Genomic DNA, 27153 nt, shown 5'->3' with positions numbered 1-27153 from the left:
TCTATTCCTCTAGGCAGTGATGTACATGGTCCGTGGACCTCCTCCGCCCGTCTGGCGACTTACTCCTCCACGTCGGCAAACTCGGCACGGCCAGCCTTGGACTGAAGGTAGTGGTTGCTGTACATTGCGTCAGAATAAGAGTCTGGTTCTCCCGGAACGTCGGCATGGAATGCTCTAGGAACAACGTACCGCTCGGTGGCCCAGTTCATCAGGTAGTAGCCGGCAACCAGGGGAGGCAGCCAGTAAAAGATCTGGGCCTTGGTGCGGCGGAAGGTGTTGAAGATGGCATCGTGAACGGCGCCGGCAAAGGGGTTCTGGCGGTTGGCAGCGACGCCGTAGGTGACGACGCCCTTCTGCTTGGAGCCGCCTGCGTCGCGTTAGCCCTGTCCTTGGTATCCATCCTCGACATTCGTCGCAAGACCACAGCGACCGCTGAGCTCAGCTTTCCGCATCGAATGGAAATATCCTCGTCCAACATGCCAGCCACAGACTCAAACAGGTTTCGTTCGTCCTGCTTCGGTCACATGTGCGCGCGAGCACGTAGTCGCGGATATCCCGATGCCGAATCGCCGAACCCGCATCGAATCGCAAGCAATCGACAAGCTTCACTCACCAAAGGAGCCCCAGCCGCCCAGGTAGCTGTATACACGTTAGCCCAGGCCGTCAATCCGTCATCGCGGCCGCCGATGCGCCCCGGGAGCTCGTCGCTCGGGGCGGGAAAAGCCGCAGCCGAGAGCGCATCCGGCCGGCCGCCAATGGGTCACACGTACGTTCCAATTCGGTAGTCGGGGGCGCCGCTGGCGCGGAGAGGTTGCGTCGGACGCATCGTGGCTGTTTAGAAGGCGCGGGAGCTCGGTGTCGTCGAATTCCTCGGGTTGCCGGGTGGGAAGCAGAGGCAAAAGGTCGGGTGGACGAGGAAGTCGAGAAAACCGCCGACCCAGTCTTCGCAGCCGAGCTTTCCACAACGGGCTTAGCGCCGAATTCCCACCACTCCCGAGAATCAGCCTTCGTCGGATCGCAGCCAAAGCTCACTTGGTGCAGCGACGAGTCGACGACCCTCCAAGCTGTGAGCGTCAGCAACCTCGTGCCTGCTCCCCCGTCAACCCACGCAGCTTCAACCGCCACCGAACTTCTCCCCCCACGAACCGCCCTCGGCTCCAGCTGCAACCATGGCGAGCACGGCACGAGCCCTCAACTGGGTGTACCGCATGGCCGTACCCGCCTCGGCCGGCGCGTTCCTCGTCAGCCAGTCCCTCTTCGACGTCAAGGGCGGCACCAGAGCAGTCATCTTCGACCGGTTATCCGGTGTCAAGGAGGACGTCATCAACGAGGGCACGCACTTCCTGATCCCCTGGCTGCAGCGCAGCATCATCTTCGACGTGCGCACCAAGCCGCGCAACATCGCCACCACGACGGGCAGCAAGGATCTGCAGATGGTCAGCCTGACGCTGCGAGTTTTGCACCGGCCAAACGTCAAGGCTTTGCCCAAGATCTACCAGGTGAGCGCGGCCGCAGCGCGCATGAACATGCGTGAACAAATAGCTAACGGACGCAGAACCTCGGTGTCGACTACGATGAGCGAGTCCTGCCGTCCATCGGCAACGAAGTCCTCAAGGCCATCGTCGCGCAGTTTGACGCCGCCGAGCTCATCACCCAGCGAGAGACCGTCTCCCAGCGCATCCGAAGCGAGCTGACCCGCCGCGCCGCCGAGTTCAACATCGCTCTCGAGGACGTGTCCATCACGCACATGACCTTTGGCCGCGAGTTCACAAAGGCCGTCGAGCAGAAGCAGATTGCCCAGCAGGACGCTGAGCGGGCCCGCTTCATCGTCGAGCGCGCCGAGCAGGAGCGCCAGGCCAACGTCATCCGCGCCGAGGGTGAGGCTGAGAGCGCAGATGCCATCTCCAAGGCCATCGCCAAGGCTGGCGACGGCTTGATTCAGGTGCGAAAGATCGAGGCCAGCAGGGAGATTGCCGCCACTTTGTCGTCCAACCCCAACGTGGCATATCTGCCCAGCGGAGGGAAGAACGGCTCGGGAGGCCAGTACCTGTTATCGGTGGGCAGGGCATGAGTGAGCAGCAGTGGATGAAGGGCAATCCCCGCTTTGTCGCAACGAGGTGTACATCACAGCGACCATGTAACTTTAGGTATGGGAGTAATGGAACAGGACACACCCGATTCTTGTTATCGCGTGCTTGTTGTAGACGTCTTATTATAGTGTCTGTGAGACTCTGCAGGCTCGCTCTGTGGCCACTATCGCCCTATCCGAGTGTCCCTGCAGCAAGGCGCCAGATCGCCTACTTCTCAAGAAATTCCTCCGTCAAGCCTCCGTCCTTGCCGCTCGTTCCCGGTGCCACAATCTCGCCATCGACGAGCTTGTATCCCGCACGCCGCATATCCTGCCAGAGATTCATCACCTTCAGCCGCGCCAGGTCGCCGGCCGCCCGCGCGTCTTCCGCTGAGTCGTGTCCCAGAACCTTGGGTCCCGACTCTTGTTGGATCTTGCGGTTCAGATGATCTTGCATGAGCTTCTTGAGGCCGTACCGGTAGGGCAGTCCGGCCTTGTGCGGATATAGGAGCACCGTGTCAACGACGGTTTGGTGCACAACGCGAACGGCGTTGAGATCGTTCTCCAGGCCATGGCCAACGAGAGGGGTCGAGGGCGAAATCAGCGAGAAAAGAAGATCTCTCGCTACTTCAGGAGACGACACCTTTTTGAGCTTCTTCTTGGTCGGCTTGACCTCGCCTTCTTCGCTTCCTGTCTCTTCGCCGCTCTTAGATGGCGTCGGGTCAGTGGCGTCGGCCCACGACGGAGCTTGGGCCAGGTCGTCAGGCCAAACTCCAGAGTACCGAGAGTTCAGGTCCAGGATTTCTCCAAGAGGCTGAACTAGCACGTCCAAGAGCTCTTCACCCGTGGGCCATGCGGTAGCGGTGAGGCGTATCAGCTCCATGCCGTGGACCGTGTAGCCCATCTCGCAGTCAAAACAGACTGCTCTGTCAGTCGGGGCAAGATCGTTGGCGGGCGTTTCGGCAAAGTTGAGAACCGCAGCCAGCCTTCCTGCGTCCGTAGTCTTGTACACATGGTACTCGTGTGTGGTGCAGCCCACCGAATCGCCGACCTCCTGGCCGCAGCACTGATACCTCTTGGCCACCCTGCTTCTGTCGCCAGGCGCTTTGGGTGGGACATATGTCTTGCCCCAGTGAAAGTTGCATGATCCTCCGGACGTGAGTGCTCCATCTTCTTCGCGTCGCCCGGGAAAGACCTGGAATCGTTGGCGGCAGCGATCGCATACTTCCCACCCCTTGGCTGCCTCGACCCCTTTGCGAGCTTCTTCGATAGCCTCCTCCTTTGGAACAGCTGGAACGTAGCCATGATTGGACAGGTTCAGTATGGGTGTGATGATGCGTCGGAGAAGCTCAACCTCCTTGGCATGGGGCAAGCCTGTCTCGATCTTCTTGGGAGGACCGTCCGATTGGCTTCCGCCGTCTGGCTTCTGCTGAGCGCCGCGCACCTCTTTCTCCCTTTCCAACTTCCACTGTGCAGCCCCCATGCGTTTGTACTGCATGACCTTGTTCTTCATCACATTGGGGTAGACGGCGGGCTTGTCAACGGCCGCCTTTTGCTCTTCGTCGAGGGCTCTGGTGATGAGTTCCTGGTCAGAGAGGACAATACGGAGCTCTTCTTCACTGGCATCCTTCTTGATCTCTGTGTTCAGCCGCACAAGCTCGCCATGCATCAGACGCAGGAGTTTGAGGCGCGTCTCATGGCTGGCGGGCGAACTCTTCAGCAGGCGGGGGTTGAGGCTCTCTGCCTTTTTCTTCGGAGCAGGAGATGCAGATGCTGAGGCTTTTGATCCGGTAACAGCTGCTGTGGCAACCTTCTTAGGCGGGACAAGGGACGCTCGGGGCGTGACCGCACCAGTCGCTGTGCTTGATGAACGGGCTCGCGAGAGTGGCGGTGGTGACACGGGCCGGGTGGCAGTAAGAGGCTTCGCGGGCCCTTTCGTGGTCTCGTCCTTCATTCCCGCACCTTGCTGGGATGCGTCGCGTGCAGTATTTACGGCATCTCCTTGGTCGACCTTGAGACGCTTTCTCGGTCCATCTGATGCATCATGGTCAATGGCCCGAGCTGACTTTTGGCTGCTGCTACCCTGTGCTGTGGTTGAAGGCGCCTCTTGCACCTGATCACTCGCGTGGCCGAAGATGCACTGAAACGCAGTGCATTTGTCGCCGGCCGGACAGGGGATGTGCTTCAAGGCGATGCTCATCGTGGCCGTGGCTCACCAGGCTCACCGGTGAGCTTCGATAAGAGGCTTGGCGGCGTGCTGTAGTACTAGCGACCATGACACGTGGTGCTCGTCATCATAGGCACTACCTCCGGTCTCTCTGGGAGCGGTTAGAACGTGGCATTCGGAGGACAAGGAGTAGGGTCGGGAAACGTGGTGAGAAGGGCGACACATGGCCACGAAATGCAGTGGCGCTTGGGGGCGGAGCATGTGTACCTAAAGCAGCGAGTTCCTGCCCGTCGAAGCCTTTCCGCCACACGCAGAGCCAGTTCCAGGCTCCCACAAGAAAATGACCGTCGGGTGGTGACGCACAAACCTCACAGCTTGGTTGGGAAGGTTGAGGTGATGTTGTGGTGAAACGCACGCGAGCTGCGGCGCCCCCACTGGAAGCTTGAATAGGTTGGCGGGCGCCCCGACGTTTAGGCGCTACAGTGGCCACCCCAGGCTACACCAACCGCTGAAACAGTGAAGCATCGCTGTACTGGTGGTATGGAATTCACAGATGTGCAACAACATGGGGCCCGGGCAACATGAAGAATTCTCGCCGCAGCAAACGAGCTTGCTTAAAATACAATATTCTTCCATCCCTTCAACGTGCCTACGACCATATCTTCCCGGTACAATGGGCTCATTCAGAGAACTTATCAAGTGACCTACCTACCCTGTTCTCTACTGCCAACCATCAAGTGTTAACCCACGGAATAGGGTATGATGCTACGAGTACGCGTGTTGCTGATTACGCAGCGTCCGTGTTCGTATGTAATACTGACCTCGTGCTATTTTCCGAGGATGAAGAAGTCGTTCACAAAACTTGCATTTCACAAGGCGATTGAGCAATCCTCGTCTTATCCAAAACTGCCAACGAATGTGCCATTCTGGTTACTGCATAAATACCCCCCTTCCCAGAAACAAACTGCCCATCGGCCACACATCTTGCACGGCCGAAGAGTCCCATTAAGCGACCGATAGACAGAGTCGTCCCTCAGAAAGAGTGCCTAGTCGAAGAAAAGAGGGCTGTGCGTCTTGACAGGCAGGTGGCCGCGACGGCATGTAGCAAGGCAGCCTGCCGCCTGTCTGGTGTATTGGCCAACTGAAGACGACATCCACACGCGAGGATTGAGGCCCTAGGCGGCCGGAGGAACTCTCATCCCTCGCGAAAAAGTCGACAAATATTTAGTCCTCATACTTGGAGAGCAGGCCCTTGACCTCATCGTCGGTCGGGGGTGCCTTCCCTTCCGCCTTGTGCTGAGCCTCGAGCTCCTTGCGTGCGCAGCCGATGGGGCAGCGGCAGTCAGAACGGGTATCATAGGATCTGCAGCACGAAGCAAACGTGCTGAGTTTGTTGCTGATCTCGCCGGCCGGTCAGTCCGAGCCGTTGGCTGGACCGCCAGCTGCTTGGCAGCACGCGCGAGTGGCCGGGTCATTGTTACCGATATTTGAAAGGCATTTACACGCCTCAGCCGAGGTGAGGAGGGCAGCGATGCTGATCATGGTAGTGGAGAACTTCATTTTGACAAAGATCTGAAGACGTGATTGGCGAGTCGATTCAATATGTGCAGCTCTGAGGTATGATTTGGTTCTTGAGTGATGCCTTTGGAGCTCGGTCCTGGGGCCGATACGCTGCTTTATAGTTTCTCTCGATCTTAGAGTCTCTCTTTAAAAAGTCTCACTCGAGCTATACACCGTCCATCTACCGCGCTCTAGCCATCGTCTCGCATGCACAAGGCTACTTTCAGAGCTCGAGCAGGCACTCTGCAGCCGTTCCGTTCCGACGCAGCCTACACTCGCGGGCTTCGCTGTGTATAGCATCAATGAGCGGACCTTGGCTCTTGCGAAGACGAGAAATCGCGCGTTACACGGCAGACCGACATTCCGAGTCGTCGTGGGAAACGAGCCTGTCGATGGCCCGAACAGAGGTGAAAAGAGATAGGATACGTGGCTGGGTTGCAGAGAGCCCGAAGGAGGGTGAATTGCAGTCGGATGACCGTGCGAATCAGACCAGACTACAGAAACAGAACTCTGAGAGATGCTTGGGCAACATCATGAGGCTGGCTGAGCGCAGCCGTTCCAGCCAGCCCCGTGAACGATCTTCCCTCTCCAGTCATGGAGATTAAAACTCCTTTGAAACCTCCACGAGGCGGACAGACGTTGGAGCCGTAGCGCTTTTACAGGAGATATTTACATATCGATCTGTGTACGGGCAAAGCCGTTCTCCAGTGTCAGTCAGGCTCATCACACGGCGCGATCCACGACGTTCGGCATTGGCAGGAGCGCGTCTGAGAGTTGACCCGGACGCTGCTGACTGTGATTCTACGACAATGGGACTGCTGTACGAAGTACAGGTGGCATTGACAACACAGTTCAATGCGCTACGGAGAAATCGGAAGTCCCAGATGTGCCAGTGAAACCTCGATGTCAATGTCAAACCTGCATGAGATGAAGTCAGACCCGAGACATAGGCATTCGAACCAGCTCGAGGACGTCAGAGGCATCACGGGATGCGAGCAAAGCGAACGGCCCATGCATGCACTGCAAGTCGCATGCATGAGTCTCAGCTCAACTCGATCCTGCAGTGTCAGGCGAGATGAAGGCTGCCAGGCTGCGGCAACGGTTGTGTGACGGCGGCCCGTCGGCACATGGTTCCGTGAGGATAAGCATGCACCAACTAGATCATACGACAGTGAGGCTTGTGCAGAATCGGAATCTGTAGTTGCTGGAGGCTGACGCATGAGCGGCAGCGGGAGCCATGAAGTAAGAGGTGAGGCCCAAGGTCCATCATAGCGGACGCCAGAGGGAGGGTCTCGGCACAGGGCGATAGGTGAGGCTGGGAGAGCGTGAAAGAGGATGGTGGCAGCCTTGACGTGTGTAAACTCTACCCGCTCAGCGCAAGCCATCGCATCATGGGCGAATCGGGTGGCTGGCTGACGTTGAATGAGACATCCGACGGCCATGCAAGTTCGTGAGAGAGATAGACGGCTAGGGAACGATAGCCAGGTACTGACATCTCGCACGATGAAAGCGATGATGAGATACGGTGCGAGTGGCGAGCGTGGGACAGGGCAATGGTCTGGCTCGACTCTGTCGCGGGAACTGTGAGGGCAGCGTCGCGCATTGCTTCATGTAAGTAAGGGGCCGGTTGGGCAACGACGACGGAACCGAGGAGCTCCTCAGCTGCAACGACCCAGAAACCGCCCTTCAGGGGTCCGTCTGCGCATCGAGATATCGAGGCATGTGCGTGGCTGCCGCTGATGCCTGTCGACGTCGACAGCCACCGCGTGGGCAGCGAGGCGGGCGGGGCCCGAGGGACGGGCTTAGCGCCCGGGATCCAGGCACAGTGGACCTACCTTAGTGAGTGTCCACCGCGGCGGCGTCCCAATGGAAGACGTTGGGCAGGCCTGAAGGGCTGGGCATGGCGTCCGTTGGGGTTTCCAACTGCCCCGAAACTCCGGCAGTGGACGCGACATCGCTGAAAGACTAAAAGACATCCTCGCCCGCCCTGGCGGGCCGCGACGCCCACTGCCCTGACGTAGACGACGCATCGCACCGACAATTCCATTGTGCCTGCAACACTCTCGCGACCAACAGCCAGAATGTCCGGCGAAGCAGAGTCCGCCATGGACTACATGGGCGGCAGCTCCAAGGCCGACCATCTCTGCGTCCTCGTGCACGGGGTAAGCTGCCTCCACCCGTCCATGCGACGTCAGGTGCCTTCTCGTCACCTTGCATGATGCCGCCGCTTCCAGCTTGCCGCACGTCGCCGCTCACACGCCGTGCCACAGCTCTGGGGGAACCCGAACCACATGAGAAACATCGCCAAAAGCCTCCGTGCCGAGTATTCCCGCGACGAGCTGTACATGCTCCTCGCGAAGCGCAACAGCGGCAGCTTCACGTATGACGGCATCGAGCGCGGCGGCGAGCGCGTCTGCGCCGAGATCGAAGAGGAGCTGCGCGCCATCCAGGCCCGCGGAGGAAAGATCAGGAAGCTGAGCATCGTCGGCTACTCCCTCGGCGGTCTGGTATCCCGCTACGCCGTGGGCCTGCTCTACGCCAAGGGCATCCTCGATACGGTCGAGTGCATGGTATGCTTATCGCCACCGGGCAAGCATCCGACCTTCCGAGCCGCACACTGACAGACTCGCCAGAACTTCACCACCTTTGCCTCGCCGCATCTCGGTGTCCGCACGCCGCTCAAGGGATGGCACAACAGCGTGTGGAACGTCGTCGGCGCGCGGAGCCTGTCCATGTCCGGGAGGCAGCTCTTCACCATTGACAGCTTCCGCGACACGGGACGGCCGCTGCTGTCCGTCCTTGCCGACCCGTCGTCCATCTTCATGCGGGGGATGCGCAAGTTTAAGAGACATACATTGTATACGAACATCGTCAACGACCGGAGTGCCGTGTATTACACGACGGGCATTTTCAAGACGGACCCCTATCGTCGGAACATGGACAACATCAAGGTCAACTACCTCAAGGGCTGCGAGGGCGTCATCCTGGATCCCGCGACGCCAATCGCACCGCGGCCAAAGGTCTCACAGCCAGCCACGATATCATCTGTAACCGCCACCGCCGTTCGCTGGATCAAGCGTGTACCGTTCATGATTCTCGTCGCGGTCTTCGTGCCGATCGGCACCATTGCCTTTCTGTGCACCTCGGTGATCCAGACCGTGCGCAGCTCCGGGCGGATCAAGCAGCACGAGACAGGCAAGACGAGCCTCAACATTGAGGAGTACCGCGTGCCGGTGCTGATCAAGGAGCTACGCGGAGAGGTCGAGAATGCGTACGAAGCGCTGAACAGCTCCCAGAACCAGGAGTACCTGGCGACGGAGGACGAGGACGACGACTACGACATGGGCCCCGAGGAGAGGAGCTTGCTGAGCCGAGAGCGGAGGCTCTCGGTGCCGACGCAGCCCACTCTAGCACTGACGGCGTACCAGTTTGAGATGATCCGGTCCCTCGACTCACTCAATTGGCGCAAGTACCCCGTCTGGATCCATAACGACCGCCATGCGCACGCGGCAATTATCGTGCGCATGGAGAAGAAGACGTTTGACGAGGGCTGGGTGGTGCTCAAGCACTTTGCCTACGACGAGTTTCTGATATGAGCTGCACGAGACATGTGCGATGAGACGTGTGAGTGTGTGTGGCGGTTAATTGAATAATGGGCTTCTTGGATGGAGGCCGGTGTATGATGGTGTATCGAGAGCGAGCGTATAGACTGGCGTTGGGGGAAAATTCATGACGAGATTTCAGACTCATACGACACTTATCTCCAGACCTCCAAATTGTTGAACCCCTTTGCTCCGGTCTCCCCTGAGGTGAAGCTTGGCTCAGGGCTCAGATGGCCTGCGACAAGTCTCAGCGTCATGCGTTACCGGCTTGGCTGGCACGTATTGGCAGGCGGTCACGTGGCGCTGCCGTCCCCGGATTGGCGCACTGGCGCGTTTCCCCGCACCGGGGGCCAATCACGGCGGCGGCAGCTCCAGCAGGTCAGCCAGGAGAAAAAAAATGCAGGGCCGAGCCGTGGTGCCATTGGCATCGCGATCATCCGACCGCTGCAGCAGAGGTCGGAGCGTCTTCTCCATCCCTCTTCGCCTCCCTCCGTCCGCGCCTCGCCCATCTTCCCTCGCCATCTCTCCTCCCGTCCTGCACCACGTCGACTCGGGCGCGAGAACCTTTGCAGCGATTCTTCTCGAGGGCAGGCCGACATTCGACACCCAGGTGCTCGGCTGCAGCGCCCGCAGGCACGCGATCCATGTGTAGAGCCGAAGTCTCCGAGCGAGCTCTGCAAAGCACAGACGACAACCATCAGCACCACCACCAACAACACCCCCGTCAAGCTCTCGAATCGTGACAATGGTGCTCACGCACACGACGGGACACACCTACTCCCACCCGTTTCCCACCGTCACCCTCGCCTACTTCCTCCGCTACTCCTCGCCCAAGCTGAACCCGTTCGCCACCCACGTCCTCAGCACCGACACCATCTCCAGCCATGTCGACCCCGTCACGCAGCGGCTTCACACGACCCGCATCCATCTCAAGAAGAGCCGCATGCCCAAGGCCATCTACAAGCTGCTGCCGGGCAGCGTGACGGGCGGGTCCGCCGGCGAGAAGGCCTCGTACATTCTCGAGACGAGCGTCGTCGACATCAAGGAAGGGTGGATGAAGACGGAGAGCCGCAACCTCAACTTCACCGGCGTGCTGTCGGTGATTGAGCAGCAGCAGTTTAGCCTCCCGTCCGAGGCGGACCGCGGCCTCGCCGCCTCGCGGAACGAGACGGACGTCCTCACGTCGGTCGTCTTCAAGTCGAGGCTCGGCGAGAAGCTGCGCGGCAAGCTCGACCAGGCCCAGGAGCAAGGCTGGCTGTCGGGTTTCATCGGCGGATGGGGCACAAAGGGCATCCAGCGCAGCATCGAGAGCCTCGCCTCCACCAAGACACTCGACCAGCTGGGCAAGAGCCGAGACGGCATGCGCCTGGTGCTGGAGCGCATCCGCAACAACGGCGTCATTGGCGTGCTCGAGACGCTTCGCAACGAGCGCCAGAGGCAGCTGGCCTGAAGCCCAGCCTCTTCCCTACTGTACATCCACCGGCCAGGCTGACGACTGTCGCCATTTGCCAAGTTTACGACTGACGGATCGTGTATCCCTACTGTATACTAGCTTTGTGTTTTTTTCCCTCTCGCTTTAGCAAGGCGTCTGTGTCTTTTGGGAGTCTGGGGTGGCCATGGAGGGAGACGGGTCGAGGCTGACCGAGAGGGACACGAGACGTGGTGAGCGGAGGTTCGTGCGTTGTCACGCCACCGATAGGGTGACATCCCCTCTCTTGTATGAAAGGAGCAGCGCTGTAGGTACAAAATAGCAGGCTGCGGATATGACTGATACAGATCGTCATGACCTTGTGCCCTGTGATTCTCATGCGTGCGTGCTGATGTGTCCGGGCCTGCAGCGCGACGTGAGGAGGCACCCGCTGGTTGTCGTCGGCTCGTCGCACCCTTGGTAGACCGGTCAAGGCGGTCGTGCAACTCCCGTCTGAGCTGGCCGGCCACAGAACTTGCCAACACAGCCAGTGAAGCCGCAGGGAATCGGAATGAGTGCCACCCTGCCTGCACGCACGCACACCCACTCCAAGTTGGTAATTGGCAATCTCGTTGCGCCAACTGCTCGCGCCCAGAGACGACGGGACCCTGGCAGTGTTCGGCCGAAGGGGACGCGATATCACGTGTGGGGGCTTCACGGCCGATCGCTGCACGTTTCGCAATTGAGGAACCGGACATTCAGCGGGAAGCAGAAGGTCTCGATGCCGTGGTGGAGTGGCGGATAAATGGCACCCAATATCCGCTGTTGCTCAGGGCCCCTCTGTGCGACCACCCGACCTGTGTCAGTGTCGAAGAGGGATCGGGAACCGCCACGCCCGCCTCGCAGCCGGCGTGCAGTGCCCGACAGCGGGGGCGCAGGCGACGATGGCCCTGTCCTGTCACCCGGGCTGGGCTTCCAGGGTCCAGTCGGGTGGACCGCCCGCGAGGGGCCAGCCCACTGGAGGCTTTCGCAGCTCTCGACCCCGACGCGACCGGGCGGGCATTTTATAATCGCCTGTGCGGCACGGTGGGAGGACCCGACGCTCGCGCCGCGCAACTTTTCGACTTTCGAACGACGACGACGGCGACGACGGCGTACCCGCTACATTGCAGCACCATCCACACACCCTCGTTTTTGTCTGCCCGCGCATTGCCTTGACCCCGCGACCGAGTCCGCCAGCCCTGCCGCTGCCGTCCCCGTTTCTGTTCAGTCAGTCCGTCCGTTCGGTCAGCCAGCCAGCCAGCCAGCCAGTCAGTTCCGTCGCGCGCGCGCAAACGCGCCGCCCCCCAAGTCACGACGATGCCCGAGCCCGTCTCCGTTTTGTTCGTCTGCCTCGGCAACATCTGCCGGTCGACCATGGCCGAGGGCATTTTCCAGCATCTCGCCCAGCAGCCGCCGTACAAGGGCAAGATTGGGCGCATCGACTCGTGCGGCACCGGTGCGTAGGAAAAAGGAACCCCCCTCCCTCACGTCCGGGCCCTCCAGGCGCCGGTTGGCTTTTTGTCTGGGAGCGCGAGAATGCCTGGCTTGGGGTGTGACACGTTGAGTATATGTGCTGACTGCGTTTTCGCTCGCAGCTGCGTACCATACCGGCGAAGAGCCCGATTCGCGGACGCTGTCGACGCTCGAGGACAATGGCATCGTCGACTACGAGCACTACGCGCGGAGGGTACGTTGATTACCACCACTTAATCCCTCTCATGCCTACCGAGACTGACGCGGGCGCGACGCAGTTCCTGACGACCGACTTCGAAAAGTTCGACTACGTCTTCGCCATGGACCGGTCGAACCTGTCGGACCTGCAGCGGCTGCAGCGCGGCAACCCGGATGCCAAGGCCAAGGTGATGCTGTTTGGCGAGTTCAGCGGCAAGGGCAAGGCCGAGGTGGTCAACGACCCGTACTACGGCGGGCGCGACGGGTTCGAGAAGGCGTTTGAGCAGTGCTCGCGGTTTGCCAAGAACTTTCTCAACGAGGTCGTGGGCAAGCAATAGAGCGGCAGAGCAGCACCTAGAGACAGCAGCACGGAGCGGGAGCGGTCGCTGGACGCGTGACTGGCGCGCACGGGGAGGGGAGACGGACGGAGGGTTGGGGAGGAGGATACGTGATACCCAGGTGATAGACAGTCGGTTTCCTTGGTGGATTTTCCTTTTGTTCGATAGACGAAGCCATATATCCTTGTAATAGACTTGTCGTTCGACGACTCAATCGTTGTTTCTTTGCGTGAGTTGGGGTTGATGGCCTTGATGCCAGATGAATGAGAGGACGCAAGTCACCTTGCAGCAGGCTGTGGCGGGCGCTCACCACGTGTGAGGACAGAGACAGCTTTCAGTGGCATGGCTGCTGGATCGCAGAGAGTCCTGCGGCGGCTTAAGGCACGAGGCGAGACAAGCAGGGCGCATTATTGCCGTCTCACCCAGCAGCGACCGATGATCTTGGTGAGCAGCCGGACGGGACCTCCGTCCCAAACTTCCGAGACGGCTCAGCCCTACGGACCCAATCCCTTCCGTGTGGCTGCGCGTTTGACATGGTGTGAGCGGGACCATGACCGCCACCACCACGAACCACCACCACCCACGGGTTTACGACCAGATGAAAACGATGGCTGAGGTCAGACGAAAGGCGAGCAGCCAACGGGATGGCAGAAGAGCGTTGTTGATCTGACAAGCGCTGCTGAAGGGGCGCCGTGGATGCGACGCTGGCTAACGACTTGCCACCTCAATCTCACGCAGCCAGAGTAGGCTTCGTTCATGCTGACGGGCCAAGTATCGGCCTCCCGAGACCATTAAGCTTCTGGTTGCTTCCATAGATAGGAAACTCGGTTGCCGATGGCATTGGTCAACGCGAGCGCAACAGCGGCGAGAGAAGATTTTGGTCCAAGTCGATCGCAAACAGGTACCTTGCGAGGGTACGTGGTTCCCCCCGTGCACGACGTAACTAATGGGACGCCAAATCAGCACCCGAGACGGGCGACGTCACGGACGAGCTCCGCGCTTAAAGGCCGACAGAGCCGCGTGCCATTGGCCCACTGGCGGCCGCAAGCTGGAGACGGACAGGGCACAAGGGGCCAGGGCCAGGGGACCCCGTCCGTTGTCGTTTGGGGGGGATCTCGGGGCGCTGGCTTCAGGGGGAGGAGGGGGCGGGCATGGATGGTGGTGGATGAGGTGCTTGCTGCGGGGCACCACTGGAAACGCCAGGGTGGCCACCTAGGTAGCTTCCAGGGCTCACGAGTCGCCAGTGGGAACCTAGCCCGAGCCCAGCCCGGCGTCCGTCAAGTGAGGTGGCAGCTCCAGCCGCCGCCACGGATTGACTGACGGGAAAAGCTGTCCGGGCGCTGGACGCCGGTGGAGGCATGGAGCGCGACTGGGACACCACTTGGTGCTTCGCTCGCTTGCTCTGGTGCTGGCGGGCGCGAGCCAGCGAGGTTACCTGAAGGCATCCATGGCTGGGAGCTGATGAGGCGGGAGGCCGAGAGCTCATCATCCCCGCCGCAGCGCCCCCTGCCCCTCCCATCCCACCTGGACCTCTGTGGCCCGCTCCCATCCAGCTCGCGTTTCCTTTTCGCGCGCCCGGGACATTTTACATACATAACCAGAACAAGTAGCCGCCCGAGCTCGCTGTCGAGTCTGCCGTCTGTCCTCCTTCGCCTCGACTTTCTGGTTCCGCGACGGGTTTGCTTGCTCGTACCGCCGTCCGTTCCCCTCGCAAACGAGTCGGTTCCCATCGCGCTACGCTGTCCTCCTGCTGGAGCGCGCGCTGCTACCGTCCATCGTCGTCGTCGCCGTTGTCGTCGTCGCGGCTAGATAGCCCCTTCCCTCCCCGCGACCCAACGCCTCGCGCCAACGGCATCCGCCGCCCATCATGGCCGACCTGCAGGGACGCAAGGTCTTCAAGGTCTTCAACCAGGACTTTATTGTCGACGAGCGCTACACGGTCACCAAGGAGCTTGGTCAGGGCGCTTACGGTATCGTCTGGTGAGTGCTTCCCCCGGTGTCCCCCCTCCTCCGTTACCCCGCCATGGAGCTGACGATGCATTTTGTCTTTCTCGCGCAGTGCCGCCGTGAACAACCAGAGCAACGAGGGCGTCGCCATCAAGAAGGTCACCAATGTTTTTAGCAAGAAGATCCTCGCGAAGCGCGCCCTTCGCGAGATCAAGCTTCTGCAGCACTTTAGAGGGCACCGCAACGTGAGTCCGCGTCTGCGGTACAAGATAAGCGGCGAGGCGAGCGGCTGACGGTGGCAGATTACGTGCTTGTACGACATGGACATTCCCCGACCGGACAACTTCAACGAGACATATCTCTACGAGGGTGAGTTGAAGATGGCGGCTGCGCGAGCGGGTAGCTCATTGCTGACTGGCGGGAAACAGAGCTGATGGAGTGCGACCTCGCCGCCATTATCCGCTCCGGCCAGCCCCTGACCGACGCCCACTTCCAGTCCTTCATCTACCAGATCCTCTGCGGTCTCAAGTACATCCACTCCGCCAACGTCCTGCACCGCGATCTCAAGCCCGGCAACCTGCTGGTCAACGCCGACTGTGAGCTCAAGATCTGCGACTTTGGCCTCGCGCGCGGCTTCTCGGTCGACCCCGAGGAGAATGCCGGGTACATGACCGAGTACGTCGCGACGCGATGGTATCGCGCGCCCGAGATCATGCTCAGCTTCCAGAGCTACACCAAAGCCAGTACGTGAAACCCGGGCCTCGCCGACGTGCGCCGCGCGGGTTCTGATACGGAGTTGCTGACCGTTGGCAGTTGACGTCTGGTCGGTGGGCTGCATTCTCGCCGAGCTTCTGGGCGGGCGGCCGTTCTTCAAGGGCCGCGACTACGTGGACCAGCTCAACCAGATCCTGCACATTCTCGGCACCCCCAACGAGGAGACGCTGTCGCGCATAGGCTCGCCCCGCGCCCAGGAATACGTCCGAAACCTACCCTTCATGCCCAAGAAGGCCTTCCCCAGCCTCTTCCCCCAAGCCAACCCCGACGCCCTCGACCTCCTCGACAAGATGCTCGCGTTCGACCCCTCGTCGCGCATCAGCGTCGAGCAGGCGCTCGAGCACCCGTACCTCCACATCTGGCACGACGCCTCGGACGAGCCCGACTGCCCGACGACGTTCAACTTCGACTTTGAGGTCATCGACGACGTGGGCGAGATGCGCCGCGTGATCCTCGAGGAGGTGATGCGCTTCCGCCAGACGGTGAGGACGCTGCCGGGTGCCGCTGGCGCCCTGCCCGGCCTGGGCCAGCAGACGGGCGCGGGGCAGGTGCCCCTGCCGCAGCAGGGCGGCCAGTGGACGGCCGAGGACCCGCGGCCGCAAGAGTACATACCCCACGGCGGCAACGGGCTCGAGCAGGACCTCCAGGCCGGGCTGGACTCCCGGAGGTAAGGGGGAATGGTAGTTGGGGCTTTGGAAAACAGCGGCTTGAGGATGAGCGCACAACAAGGAGAGCAGAAATTCTTGCTTACAAGCGACGATTACTTGCGGTGGGAACAAGCAAAAGGGTGAATTGACATGGTGAATGCTTGTCGTGAGGTGACGCGGCGGTTTGAGTGAGAGAGCGCGGTTGTGTGATGCCAAAAAATCCGGTTGATAGCAGCTGGCGGGGAGCTATGGCGAGCCGGCGGCTACCGCGAGAACCTCGCAGCGATGTCCTTTTCTTCCCCTCTTCATCTTCGCGATTTACAAGTGTACACATTTGTTACTGGAGACCACGTCATCCTCCATGTCTGCGATCAAAGCCCGTGGCAGGACTGCACTGCTGCGGTTCCTATCTCTTTCGTCCTGCGCCCATCCAGTAGATGGCCGCCTACGCATTTCCCTGGTACACCACGGAGTTTTTCCATGTGTACGTGCGATTTGCGCCCGGCTGCTGCAAGTCTAGTCTCCCCGTGTGGCGTGGCACACCGCACGTTTGTCCATCATCGCGATGGTAACGAAGCGGCAGCGGCGGCAGCTACAACAACAACCGGTGAGCGAGCGAGCATGCTCGGTAATAACTGTGACTTATTGGGCCACGAATTAAAAAAGTAGTCAGTCCGAGAACAATGGCACAACAACGGCGAGTACAGTACGTAGCAGGTCAGAGAAAATGTGTGAGGTGAGGAGAGAGGAGAGGCCGCAGGAAAGGCGGCCCGGGCCTCATTTCCGTAACCCCTTTACATACTACTTTGGGCCGCTGTGCTGTGAATTGTAATGACGGACTTACGTACTTTGTGCTACGAGGTAATAAGTTACGTACATACAGCTTCTACCCCTATCGAAGAGTGCTCGCGCTTTGTACGACGGGGTGCGTGCGCGCGCCTACTCATGGGGTCCTGGAGTCCTGTTTGCGCCGCCCGGTCAGTGGCTCGACGTGGCCGCCTGTTACGTACGTACGTACTAACTTGGTACCAGTTGCCTTACCTACTAATAGGTACTGTGCAGTACTTAGTGGGCAGAAGTACGAAACTGGGAGGGGAGCTCGGCGGAATAATAGTACCTAGTGGGTAGTTACCAACGAGTGCGGCCGAAGCGGCATCGGCGGGCGCGTAGATGCGCTTGGCGCGATTCCTTCTTGCCGCCCGCTCTCCCCGTGCCCACGGGTGCTTGGAGCTTGTCAGTCACACGCTCATGTGCGTGTACCCCGTACCTACGGGCAGGGAGACATCGGGTCAGTTAACTCCTCCCCGTGAGCGTGACGACCTAAGCGTGGTGATGTGGCTATCGTGTGCATGTACTTCGTACTACGTTCTCATTGCGACTGTGCGTGTGGCAGGTGAGTCGTGACATGACGCGCGACACAGGCGGTAACTCATCTCTGACTTCACAGAACAAGGGGTGGACCAGGCAATGCTATGGAAGCGACTGACATCTGATCCCTTTTTGTTTATAATTGTTGTAGTACAAAAGCAAGCAGCAGGGGCTCATGGCGCCTACGAATACTTTGCAGGCGCGAGCCGTCTATTCGCTCCCGCATCCCAGCTGGGCCAGCTCCTTTCCTTGATCCACCACATGCTCTGGAGTCTGGTAGTTCTCTAAGTATACGGTACTCTCTGGCCCAGATGAGCCGCGAGAGCGAAGAAACGAAAGGGCCACTTATGACATGCCCTTCCGGGTGTTAATCGAAGACGCCTCCCATAACGCCAAAACCCAGAGTCGTTAATTTGCCGAGCCGCCCGATGCAGCGGTCGGCCAGCCGTGGGCAAAATTTACCCGTAGAACCAGTATGTAGCCGTGTAGCTCGTGCTGTCCGTCCCGACCTGGTTGCAGCCATGGGAGACGCCTCCGGCCGTGAGCACGCGGTAGACGTACTTCGAGCCAAAGGCCCCGGGCTTCTCGCCTAGGTACAGCCAGCCGACGGCGCCGGTGCCCTCTGGGCCCTTGTCGGCTCCCGCCGGCGCGTCGACGCTCGCGAGCTTGCTGCAGGGCAGGTGAATCTTGCCGCCGTCGAGATCGAACGTGGGCACGCCGGCGGCGTCGAAGTAGTGGTGGCCCAGGAAGGGCAGGGTCAGCTGGCCCTGGAGATGCAGCGGCGCGTCCCGCGTGAAGGGGTTCGTCCGCGACGCCCCCGGCTCGTGCCGGTTCATGTTGAGGGGAACCTTGTGCGTCCAGAGCGCCTTGGACGTGAGGTTGTTGAAATCTTGCGCAGAGAGCGAGTCCGGCCCCTGCTTGGGGTACAGGTGCGTGATGTCGTAGAGCATGGCCAGGGCACCCGCCGCGGTGGCAGCGACGCCCGGCTTAGTGCATGTGTAGTTTTGAATGCCAAATCCGAGGGCAATGTGCTTGAGCGCGAGGCCGGAGTCGGGATCGGGAAGCTCCTTGCCTTCAAAGCAGGGTCAGTTCTTTGCTGCTCCTCGCAAGGGAAACCATAGAATCGACGTACTACCACCCGTCTTTGGCAACGCGGGAGCTTGAACAGTATCGACTTCGCAGCCGGGCCCCTGGTCGGCCACAGGGGCAGCCGCCGCGAGAGCCGAGGTGACTAACACGAGAATCGCGGTGGGCAACATCTTGAACTCGAATCCGCGGCGTAGATCTTCTACTGGGAACGGCAATTGGAAAGAACAAAGAACAGTTCGTCTTCCAACTTATATGCAACGAATCTTTGCTTGTCCCGCTCGGTTCGTCCGACGACACCACGCGGCAGCGACAAGAATAGAATGGGAATGGCAGGAATAGTAAATGGGGACTAGTTGGAATTGGTGGTGTACCCGCCTCGGCGCTTAGCTATCCGGCCGGCGCGCCTTGCAGGATGGGGAGAAAGAGAACTGGGGCAGGCTGACAGATCTGGCGGGGTTGACCTTGCGCGAACAGAAACTAGTCAGTTAGACCGTGAGATGGGAGAACGGAAGACACAAGACCCGGACTATATTTATAAGAAGAGAATTGGGCTCGCGGCGTGTGGTGTTGTTGGAGAGACTCGGGGACGACGCGCCTCAGCACGGGCCTGGCCACGGAGACAGCCTTGCGAAGAAATTGGGGAGAGAGAGGGTCTCAGCACCCTGTCTGGGTTGTATAACCAAAGCTGCAAGCCATGACCGGGGCCTTGTTCGCGGGTTGTGCTACAAGGCCATGTGGGTGGGTGGCCGAGATGCTGGACGTGCCGGCGGCCGGAGACATCAGGTGTGGACGGTGACTTTTCCCAAGCGCATTCTGGACCAGTCCGCAAGAGGAATCTCAGAGTGTGGCCAGATGACCGAGAGTTGCTCATCAGAAGTGTTGGCCGACAACTCACTGAAATTGAAGCCCGTCCGGGACACAGTAACCGCGGTCAAGAGCCCAATTCTCGACAGCCAACCTGTCCAGCCGGATGACTTGGGCCCAAGCCTCGGACTACTCGACTGGGCACTTTCCGTCTTGGTAGTCCGCAGATGCCGAGTCTGTTCCATCTGGCGTGTGCGTTTGCTGTGTTTGCTGTTGGACCATGGCCCGCCAGCAGAGCGTTCTCCGGTGGTTGGCAGTTGCGCGGGGCTAGAGTCATGAAGTGGCCGCTAACCGCATCCAAGAGGACGGGGACAACGGCACCGGTGTCCCAAAGGGACCGAGCACGGCCCTGCAGGGATAGCGTATCCGATCCTGCAAGCAAGCAACGCTAGGCGAAGGACGAGGAGCATGACGGACATCGGCCATTCCTGCCCGTGCTCCGGTGAGCGAGCAAAGCGGTCGGGACCCAGCAAACGTCAACGCCACGCCAAGGACCGATGTCCACAGGCTGTTTCGACTATCTGCAGCTCCCGACACTAAATAAGAGGCACGACAACCCCCTGCCGCTGGCGGGCAAAGGATCAGGCGGGGTTCAGGGTCGGACGCGCTTAAGCCGGGCAGGGTCGATGCCTGTTGGCCAGATGAGCAACCTGTTCCTGCTCCGTGTAGCCACAACTGGCTCGGTGGTGGGAGAGCCCGCGAGCTGAATGGCCAACTTAGCGGAGCATCGTGCGAAGAGAACGCGGGCGGGCGCAGCTCGGCTAGCGTTGGAATCTTGAATGATATGAGAAAGACGCCACGAGGAACGCCGTTGTTTTGGGCCGCTGGTGTCGCAACGGCGTTTCCCTCCGAGGAGATCGGTGTTTGCGCCAGCGGGCGCACCCGTTGGCGATCTCGGCCTTGGAGCCGACAGGCGGGCGGGTCAGCTGTTTAGTCGCGACTCGTGAGTCCTCCCGAGCACGGCATGAAACGGAATTCGGTATGAAGTAGAATAGAGCCGTAGGGGGAAGAGATGCACAGCACGGACGCTCCTGAGACGGGCAATTCGTCTGAAAGGATGTCGTTGGGCCGGCGGCTCGGTTCGCATTCCCCAGGTTATTCCCACGGTGCTGGCTCCGAGGCCGTGGTCTCGTGAATGATCAAACTGACGGGGCGACGGAGTGTGGCTCCGTCTTACATGGTGGGAGGCGGAGCGCAGAGGGCGGGGTTCGTCGAGATCGATTCTGGGGAGGACGGCGGCCAGGCCAAGCCCAGCCATCGCGCAGCGCGCGCCGGATGCTCACTGTTCCAAGGTGGCGCAGCGTCTGGTGAGCTCAAAATTGCAGCAGCTGCTGCTGTTGGGCGGCGGTTGCAAGACTTACGAGGAGGCGGCGCGGCGCACAGTAATCGTCGTGCATTGCCGCTGGTGTTGGTCCGCCGCAGACGCAGTTGGTTGCGATCACGGGTCTTTTACGCGGCAGGCCAGGCTGATTGCAGCTTCCTTCTTTTTCTGTCCAAACGCGGGGGTCTCTTCTCGCGGCAGGCCACGTTGAATGCACCTTCCCATTGTTCGACGGGGCTATGTTGTACCGAACGAGAGGACAGCACCCGATGAGTCGGTCAGCCGCAAGCCCCCACGCTCGAGCCTTCTTCCTAGAATGTTGAATTTACCCAAAGTTGGGGGAGACAATCATTCACTTTGCCAGGGGAAAGTCCCTTATTCAGCGCCGGCCAGGGGTCGAGCTTCCGGAACGCTGGAAATGGGCCAAAGCACTACGGTGGGCGCTTGATTATTAGGCGCTGAATCCTCTGTCAATGCTCAGAACCACATGGTCCGGGAATCATCCGATGGTGCCCTTCTCGTTGCCATGATGAGGAAGGGCCTAGAATCGGCTCCATGAGTCCATAGCAGAGTAGGACATACGCTCCCAGTGCTCCGAGGAAGCGGTTGCTGCCCGGGCCAACGATGCCTCAAACGGTGCTAGGTAACCAGGGCCACCAACATAGCCTACTACTGTCATGTTCGCTTGACTCAGGACGAATGTGATCACAAACAATTCGGCGTACAGTACTTACGACTTACAGAGCCGTGTTCAGCAAGGTACTCTAGCGAATGCCGGGCCGAGTCGGGCCGTGATTCGAGTCGGACAGGGAGGGGGAACGGGCGTGCCGAAGTCAAGCAATGTATTGTGTAGGCAGGTGTCGGCTTTCGTCCTGGTGTATGCGGGCCCCCCATCACACCTTTATCTCCTTGCCCAGTCGTTGAACATGGGAATTGCCATATCGCTGATACCTTTAGTTTCGTATGCTTCGTGCCGAAAGACTTATACGGCAGAATCGGCTAAGAAGCTACAAGGCCCCCTGGCTGAACCTCGAAGCAACCTATATGGGGCCGCGGGGGCGTGGTGTCTAGGCATACCGCATGCCATCTGCCAGGCCCATCATCGGTCGACAGCAGGTCCAATGTTTTGATTGCGTTCATCTCCTTCTCCGTGCGCTGTTTCGAGCGGCCCGTGGCCCGATGCCGCCGCCGCCCTGACTCTGCACTGGCTTCCGGGCTGACGGCACCGGGAAGTGCCTTGCCGCATGTCGCAGGTGACGCCGCCGGCCGGGTTCAATGTTTCGTGCCTGGCAGTTGTGGCTGCGCTGCAGGTTTGGCAGTCTAGGCTTTAATTTACATGCAACTCGCGCATCATCGTGGCGGCACTAGTTTGCATGTCTTGAAACGTGAAACGATAAAACGACTGTACTAGATAACATGAAGTATCCATGGATGCTGGCAATCACCGTGTGAAGGATTGAATGAGGAAGGCCACAACACCCAACTGCTGTCAAAGCTCAAGGTCAGACCCGCGGCATGCACAGTTTACCAAGCCCCGATCCATACTGCATACGCAGGAATTGCGCATCTACCTGCCGACTTGGCGCATCAAGCTCATTTATCTCGGGGTGGTGATGTGAGAGGCCAAGTCCCTCTGACGGGCGACAAGACCAGGCGGTCGGTGCCAGCGACCAACTGCCTTGTGCCCCACCAAAATCCTCCAGAAACCCCCTGGCGACAACGACATACCATCGTCAACACCAGCCCTCACTCCAGCGCAACAGCCCCGGGTGCAGCCCGCCGACAGTCAACATGTCGCGTCGCCCGGCCAAGGGAGACTACATTGAAACCGTACGTGCTCCAAACGCGCCGCAATGGCAGACTCGCATTCCCAACCACCGCTCTGACCGCTTCCCTTGCAGGACACGGGCAACAAGGTCGCCCGCAAGGCCATCCTCGTCGGCACGCAAAACATCATGCTCGGCGGCAAGACGGTCATCCAGCCCGAGGTCATGATCCGCGGCGACCTCGTCCGCACCGCCGCCCCGTCTTCGTCCTCGTCCTCGTCGGGCGGTGCCGCGCCCGCGACCAGCACCGCCGTCGCCATCGGCCGATACTGCTTCCTCGCGCGCGGCGTGCTCCTGCGGCCCCCCGGCCGGCTATACAAGGGCGCGTTCACGTACATGCCTCTGCGCCTCGGTGACCACGTCTTCGTCGGGCAGGGGACCGTCGTGCAGGCCGCGACGGTGGGGAGCCACGTCTACATCGGCAAGGGCTGCACCATCAACGAGTTCGCCATCATCAAGGACTACGTCAAGATACTGGACGGTACCGTGGTGCCTGCTTTCATGGTCATACCGAGCTTTTCCATTGTTGCGGGTCAGCCTGCCAAGGTTGTCGGAGAGATCCCCGAGGGAGGCCACGACGAGTTTGAGCTCCGCGAGCTCTACAAGACGGTCGGCAACAACCCGCAGCCGCCGGCGTCATGAGGCCAGACCATCAGCAATTTCGAGCATATAGCACGACAGAGATACCCCCGGTGGTGTCAGTTGTGTAATTGGCTTTGCAGCAAGCTGCCCACCGTGACGATAACCAAATGACATGAATCCGATATGCCCAGATCCAACACGAGCTCGTGCTGGCGCCCCAACGCATCCAGGGCCGACCTTGGTATGGCTTTTGCGGAGGCCGAGTCAACCGCTCCATGTACCTAGGAAGTCCAAATGGAGCGTCTTAAGAGCCGCACAGCTGTCAGACTCGCAGGATGTCCAAATGCGGTCCGGTGGGAGTCTCAAGAACGGTCCATGCGGGCCATACCTCCCAGAGGCGAACGAGATGGCGGCAAACCACTAGACTGCTAGACGTCTTTAAAGCTATGGATAGTCTGGGTCAGCACACGGAGCTCCCTTTCACGCTATCGCAAGCACTGTGCTCTCGGTGGATGGAGTGGCAGATGCTGCCTAAAGAGGAGGATCGGATGGAAGATGGGCTGCAAGGCTGTACGGCCGCTTGTCAGGAAGGAGCACGGCCTTCCACAGCTCCTTCCTCGAGGGCCTGCCGCTCTTCAAGCACGCAAGTAGTGGTGGCCTAAGGCCGCCTTCGTTTGCTGCCTTGACACGGAGCTTGGGGCAAATACCTCGTTCCCTCCACGCACACTTCCGTGGCCAGCTGCGCGGCACTTCAGACCGGTGCAGGCATTCAAAGGGCATTCAATCATCGTTCGTTCATTGCCCGCGCATGAAGTCTCGCCACCCTCCACTCTTTCTCTTCTTCTCTTTTCCGGCAGCACTCGCCCTCAGCACGTCTTTCTCCTCGTGCACCATACGGCACCAACGCATGGTGCAGCATCTCTCCCCAAATCGTCATCTACGGCAGCCTTGCAAACACTGTTCGCCATGGCTTCCTTTCACAACATCTACGTTGGCCCGGGCGTGAACATCAATTGGACAGGTCCTAGCAACGTCGGACTACAGAATGCCAGTTCTTTGACGACACAGCAGCTCCTCAACCAAAACGGCAATGTTGTGTCTACTCGATCAGTTCATCGAGGTGCAGGAGGCGGCCCGCAGATGAACCTGGTGACACCGCTTCATGGCACCCCAGGCGCAGTGCACATTATTACCAACGCTCCTTTGGCCCTCACGTCAGCTGCCCAGAAAGTCATGAGGCAGACGGCGACGAGATCCGTCATTGCCATTCTTATTGGCAATGATGAAGAACAGGGCCGCAAAATCCGGGACGGCAAATGCACCACCGTCCTTGATGTCGACCTCAGACCGACCAGGCTCCTTCCGGTCGCAAACGAGCCTGCCCACGCCCCTGGCGGTCCTCGCGATGTTCCCCTCACAAGTGAGACGCGTTGCGGCGGTTGCGGCAGCCAGACTCACGAGCTAAAGCTCTGCATGCGATCTTCCTCCGACGGGCTGCTCCACGGCTGCACCCTCTGCAACAGCACAAGCCACGAGTTGGATCAGTGTCGCCGCTTCCGAGACCTCGACCGCGAAGGTCTTTTTGCTGTCGTTGTCCGTCAACGCGGGAACATGCCGGCACTTGCCACGAGTCGGTCGTGGTTCTCTGTCGTCTCCGACTATAGAGACGCAACTCCCAGCATCTCGGCAAACTACTTGCCCTGGACGCCGTATCTGCCGTGGACTCCAGAGTTTGCCCGCAGGATGGCTCAGGCTGGTCCATCGGAGTGGGCAAGAATGGAGACATTCTATCGAGACTTTGATCGTTCCGTGCTGCCGAGCGACCCAGACACGAGACACCTGGCCGCGGCGAGGGCGTACTTTGCCCGATCGCGCAGCACTCAGCGATATCCTTCCCCGCTCTAGGCTGAATACAGTAGTCCGGGATGGCAGTGAGGGGCGTCCATAGTCAGTGCACGGCATGGCTTGTTGGCGAGTTCCTACGAGTCGGCAACAGTCGCGACGTGGGTTTGGCAGGAGGATTTCAAGGTCGCTGCTTGATCCGTCCTCGAGACGACGCGATGCATGTTTAGCTCTGCAGGACGAATTGGAATGGCAAGGCGAGACGAACCGGTAATTTGGGGGACATTTGCGGTGATCCAGACTTAATAGGAAGTGGACTTTTCTTGAGTCTAGTCCGCCTTCAACATAATGCAATCGCAATTTCTCCCAACCACATTGCTCCGCCGTCAGGATGGTGGTGTCTGTTGCAAACGTCGAGGCGGGTGTTTGTCGTCTAGCTTCAGATCCTGATGCTCGGTACAGCTAATAGCTTATGGATGATGAAGCGTTGTTGGCGCTCCTTCTAGAGTAGGCACATCAGATCAAGGCCAAATACGCGGCGACGGAACCTCTTTTAATATCAGTCGCATACGTTTTGGTATCTATTTGGCGTCTATCGTGTGTTTTATTTCCCACGCCACCGACGATCAACGTCCGCGGGCGTGAAGTCGTTGAGAAATTACAGCAAGTCCTTAGCACTCGGCAAGCGCCTCCACCAGTCCGACCTGTTCTCTCGCCCACGCGATGCCCTCGCGCACATCCTCCAGCTCGCACACGTGCGACCCCGCGAGAATCGCCGCCGTCTCCTCGACGACCTCGCGGCCCGTGGTGCCAGCCCACCACATCCAGGGATCGGCCGCGCAGCCGTGCAGCAGCACGCCCCAGTACAGCAGGATGAACATGGCCATGGGCTCGTGGGTGCGCAGGCCCTCGACGAAGTCGGGCCCCGCGACGCACCGCGAGGGCAGGTTCACCATGAAGCCCCTGATGCGGCCGACGACGCGCTCCGCGAAGCAGTACTTGGTCTGCTCGGCGGCGATGTGATACGAGGATACGTCGTGCGCGAGTGGGCCCTGGTGGCCATCGGGTGAGTCGAGGGACGGGTCGCCGGTCGGTGGGAGGCGTATGCTGTGGCTGGCGCTCGTTATGCGCTGGATGGCCGTCTGGGTGTCTGCGTCGACGAGGTCCATGTATTCCTGGCGGGGGAAGTAGTCCAGCACGGCGGTGCGCGCGGATGTCGGGCTGTCGAAGAACCAGTCCCAGTTGATGGCTGCCGTGTGCAGACATCCGAGGAACATGGCGAACGAGGCGTGTACCCGGTCCACCACGCTTGTCTTCCCCGACGAGTCCCCTTTGCCTGCCCCGTCCTCGTCGTCTTCGTCGTCGCCCATGGCGAAATTAAAGAAGCCCGCCATGCTGCCAAACGTAGAGAACAGATACAGCGTATCCCTCGTGATGGAATTGCTCGCCAGCGCGCCACGGAACTCGGCGCTCGCAGTCGTGTAGTACTCGAGCGCAGCACGCTTATAGTACCTTGCCGTCCGACGATCCCCATGCAGCCCCACGAGCAGGCCAATGTCGAGCGCCGCCAGGGCCAGGATGCCGTTGAGGATAAAGGGCAGGCGCAGGCCCTCGCGCGGGAGGCCCTCCTGCAGGAAGGGCTGGCAGGCGGGCAGGTTGTAGAGGCCGCGCCAGGTGCGAACCGACCAGCGGTGCATGAGCTCCAGCTCGAGGAGGCGGTTGGACGTCTCCGTGGCGGAGACGGAGAGCGGCGAGGGGGTGATGGGCGGGCGCCGGACGGGGCTGGCGCTGCTGGAGGAGCTGTAGGCGGCGGCGACGGACCATGGGCGCGACGGCGGCGGCTCGTGGTGTTTGGACGTGGACGCGGACGGCGGGGGATACGTGCATCTGATGTTGCGGATGGTGCAGTTGGCGCATGGAGGGCCTTGCTCGTCGCACTGGAGGAACATACTGTCAGCAATGGGCTGCTTCGTGGCCACGATTCACAAGTCAATCATGTAGCTGACGGTATGGTGTCAGTGAGTGATGATGCTTCAC

General features: G+C 60.1%; 11 protein-coding genes across 11 annotated transcripts; 7 read left to right on the top strand and 4 right to left on the bottom strand.

The window, feature by feature from the left end:
- Nucleotides 1–59: 59 nt before the first annotated feature.
- On the bottom strand, nt 60–826 carry PLICBS_001967 (ubiquinol--cytochrome-c reductase subunit 8; the record flags this gene model as incomplete). The annotated part of the gene is made up of 4 exons (XM_018321583.1): nt 60–117; nt 190–367; nt 614–639; nt 771–826. 4 exons carry the CDS (start codon nt 824–826, stop codon nt 60–62), a joined length of 318 nt encoding a protein of 105 aa, XP_018179062.1.
- A 343-nt stretch (nt 827–1169) lies between these two features.
- On the top strand, nt 1170–2071 carry PLICBS_001966 (prohibitin-1, subunit of the prohibitin complex (Phb1p-Phb2p); the record flags this gene model as incomplete). Its single annotated transcript, XM_018321582.2, has 2 exons — nt 1170–1499; nt 1556–2071. 2 exons carry the CDS (start codon nt 1170–1172, stop codon nt 2069–2071), a joined length of 846 nt encoding a protein of 281 aa, XP_018179061.1.
- A 226-nt stretch (nt 2072–2297) lies between these two features.
- PLICBS_001965 (RNA exonuclease 3) lies at nt 2298–4268 on the bottom strand (the record flags this gene model as incomplete). The annotated part of the gene is made up of 1 exon (XM_018321581.2): nt 2298–4268. One exon carries the CDS (start codon nt 4266–4268, stop codon nt 2298–2300), a length of 1971 nt encoding a protein of 656 aa, XP_018179060.2.
- Nucleotides 4269–7876: 3608 nt separating this feature from the next.
- On the top strand, nt 7877–9391 carry PLICBS_001964 (uncharacterized protein; the record flags this gene model as incomplete). The annotated part of the gene is made up of 3 exons (XM_018321578.2): nt 7877–7957; nt 8066–8365; nt 8429–9391. The coding sequence occupies 3 exons, from the start codon at nt 7877–7879 to the stop codon at nt 9389–9391; spliced, it is 1344 nt and encodes a 447-aa protein (XP_018179057.2).
- A 751-nt stretch (nt 9392–10142) lies between these two features.
- On the top strand, nt 10143–10847 carry PLICBS_001963 (uncharacterized protein; the record flags this gene model as incomplete). The annotated part of the gene is made up of 1 exon (XM_018321577.2): nt 10143–10847. The coding sequence occupies one exon, from the start codon at nt 10143–10145 to the stop codon at nt 10845–10847; it is 705 nt and encodes a 234-aa protein (XP_018179056.1).
- Nucleotides 10848–12164: 1317 nt separating this feature from the next.
- Nucleotides 12165–12856, top strand: PLICBS_001962 (uncharacterized protein; the record flags this gene model as incomplete). Its single annotated transcript, XM_018321576.2, has 3 exons — nt 12165–12303; nt 12443–12534; nt 12599–12856. The coding sequence occupies 3 exons, from the start codon at nt 12165–12167 to the stop codon at nt 12854–12856; spliced, it is 489 nt and encodes a 162-aa protein (XP_018179055.2).
- Nucleotides 12857–14723: 1867 nt separating this feature from the next.
- PLICBS_001961 (mitogen-activated protein kinase) lies at nt 14724–16248 on the top strand (the record flags this gene model as incomplete). The annotated part of the gene is made up of 5 exons (XM_018321575.2): nt 14724–14836; nt 14916–15048; nt 15106–15172; nt 15232–15546; nt 15617–16248. 5 exons carry the CDS (start codon nt 14724–14726, stop codon nt 16246–16248), a joined length of 1260 nt encoding a protein of 419 aa, XP_018179054.1.
- Nucleotides 16249–18050: 1802 nt separating this feature from the next.
- On the bottom strand, nt 18051–18851 carry PLICBS_001960 (uncharacterized protein; the record flags this gene model as incomplete). The annotated part of the gene is made up of 2 exons (XM_018321574.2): nt 18051–18664; nt 18725–18851. The coding sequence occupies 2 exons, from the start codon at nt 18849–18851 to the stop codon at nt 18051–18053; spliced, it is 741 nt and encodes a 246-aa protein (XP_018179053.1).
- A 3806-nt stretch (nt 18852–22657) lies between these two features.
- PLICBS_001959 (uncharacterized protein) lies at nt 22658–23334 on the top strand (the record flags this gene model as incomplete). The annotated part of the gene is made up of 2 exons (XM_018321572.2): nt 22658–22696; nt 22768–23334. The coding sequence occupies 2 exons, from the start codon at nt 22658–22660 to the stop codon at nt 23332–23334; spliced, it is 606 nt and encodes a 201-aa protein (XP_018179051.2).
- Nucleotides 23335–24240: 906 nt separating this feature from the next.
- PLICBS_001958 (uncharacterized protein) lies at nt 24241–25179 on the top strand (the record flags this gene model as incomplete). Its single annotated transcript, XM_018321571.2, has 1 exon — nt 24241–25179. The coding sequence occupies one exon, from the start codon at nt 24241–24243 to the stop codon at nt 25177–25179; it is 939 nt and encodes a 312-aa protein (XP_018179050.2).
- Nucleotides 25180–25787: 608 nt separating this feature from the next.
- On the bottom strand, nt 25788–27065 carry PLICBS_001957 (uncharacterized protein; the record flags this gene model as incomplete). Its single annotated transcript, XM_065599934.1, has 1 exon — nt 25788–27065. The coding sequence occupies one exon, from the start codon at nt 27063–27065 to the stop codon at nt 25788–25790; it is 1278 nt and encodes a 425-aa protein (XP_065456006.1).
- Between the last annotated feature and the right edge of the window lie 88 nt (nt 27066–27153).

Source organism: Purpureocillium lilacinum (assembly GCF_023168085.1).
Source record: "Purpureocillium lilacinum CBS 284.36 DNA, scaffold_2, whole genome shotgun sequence".
Taxonomy (NCBI): Eukaryota; Fungi; Ascomycota; class Sordariomycetes; order Hypocreales; family Ophiocordycipitaceae; genus Purpureocillium; species Purpureocillium lilacinum.
The sequence above is the reverse complement of the archived record's forward strand: the minus strand, read 5'-3'. Positions and strand labels throughout refer to the sequence as shown.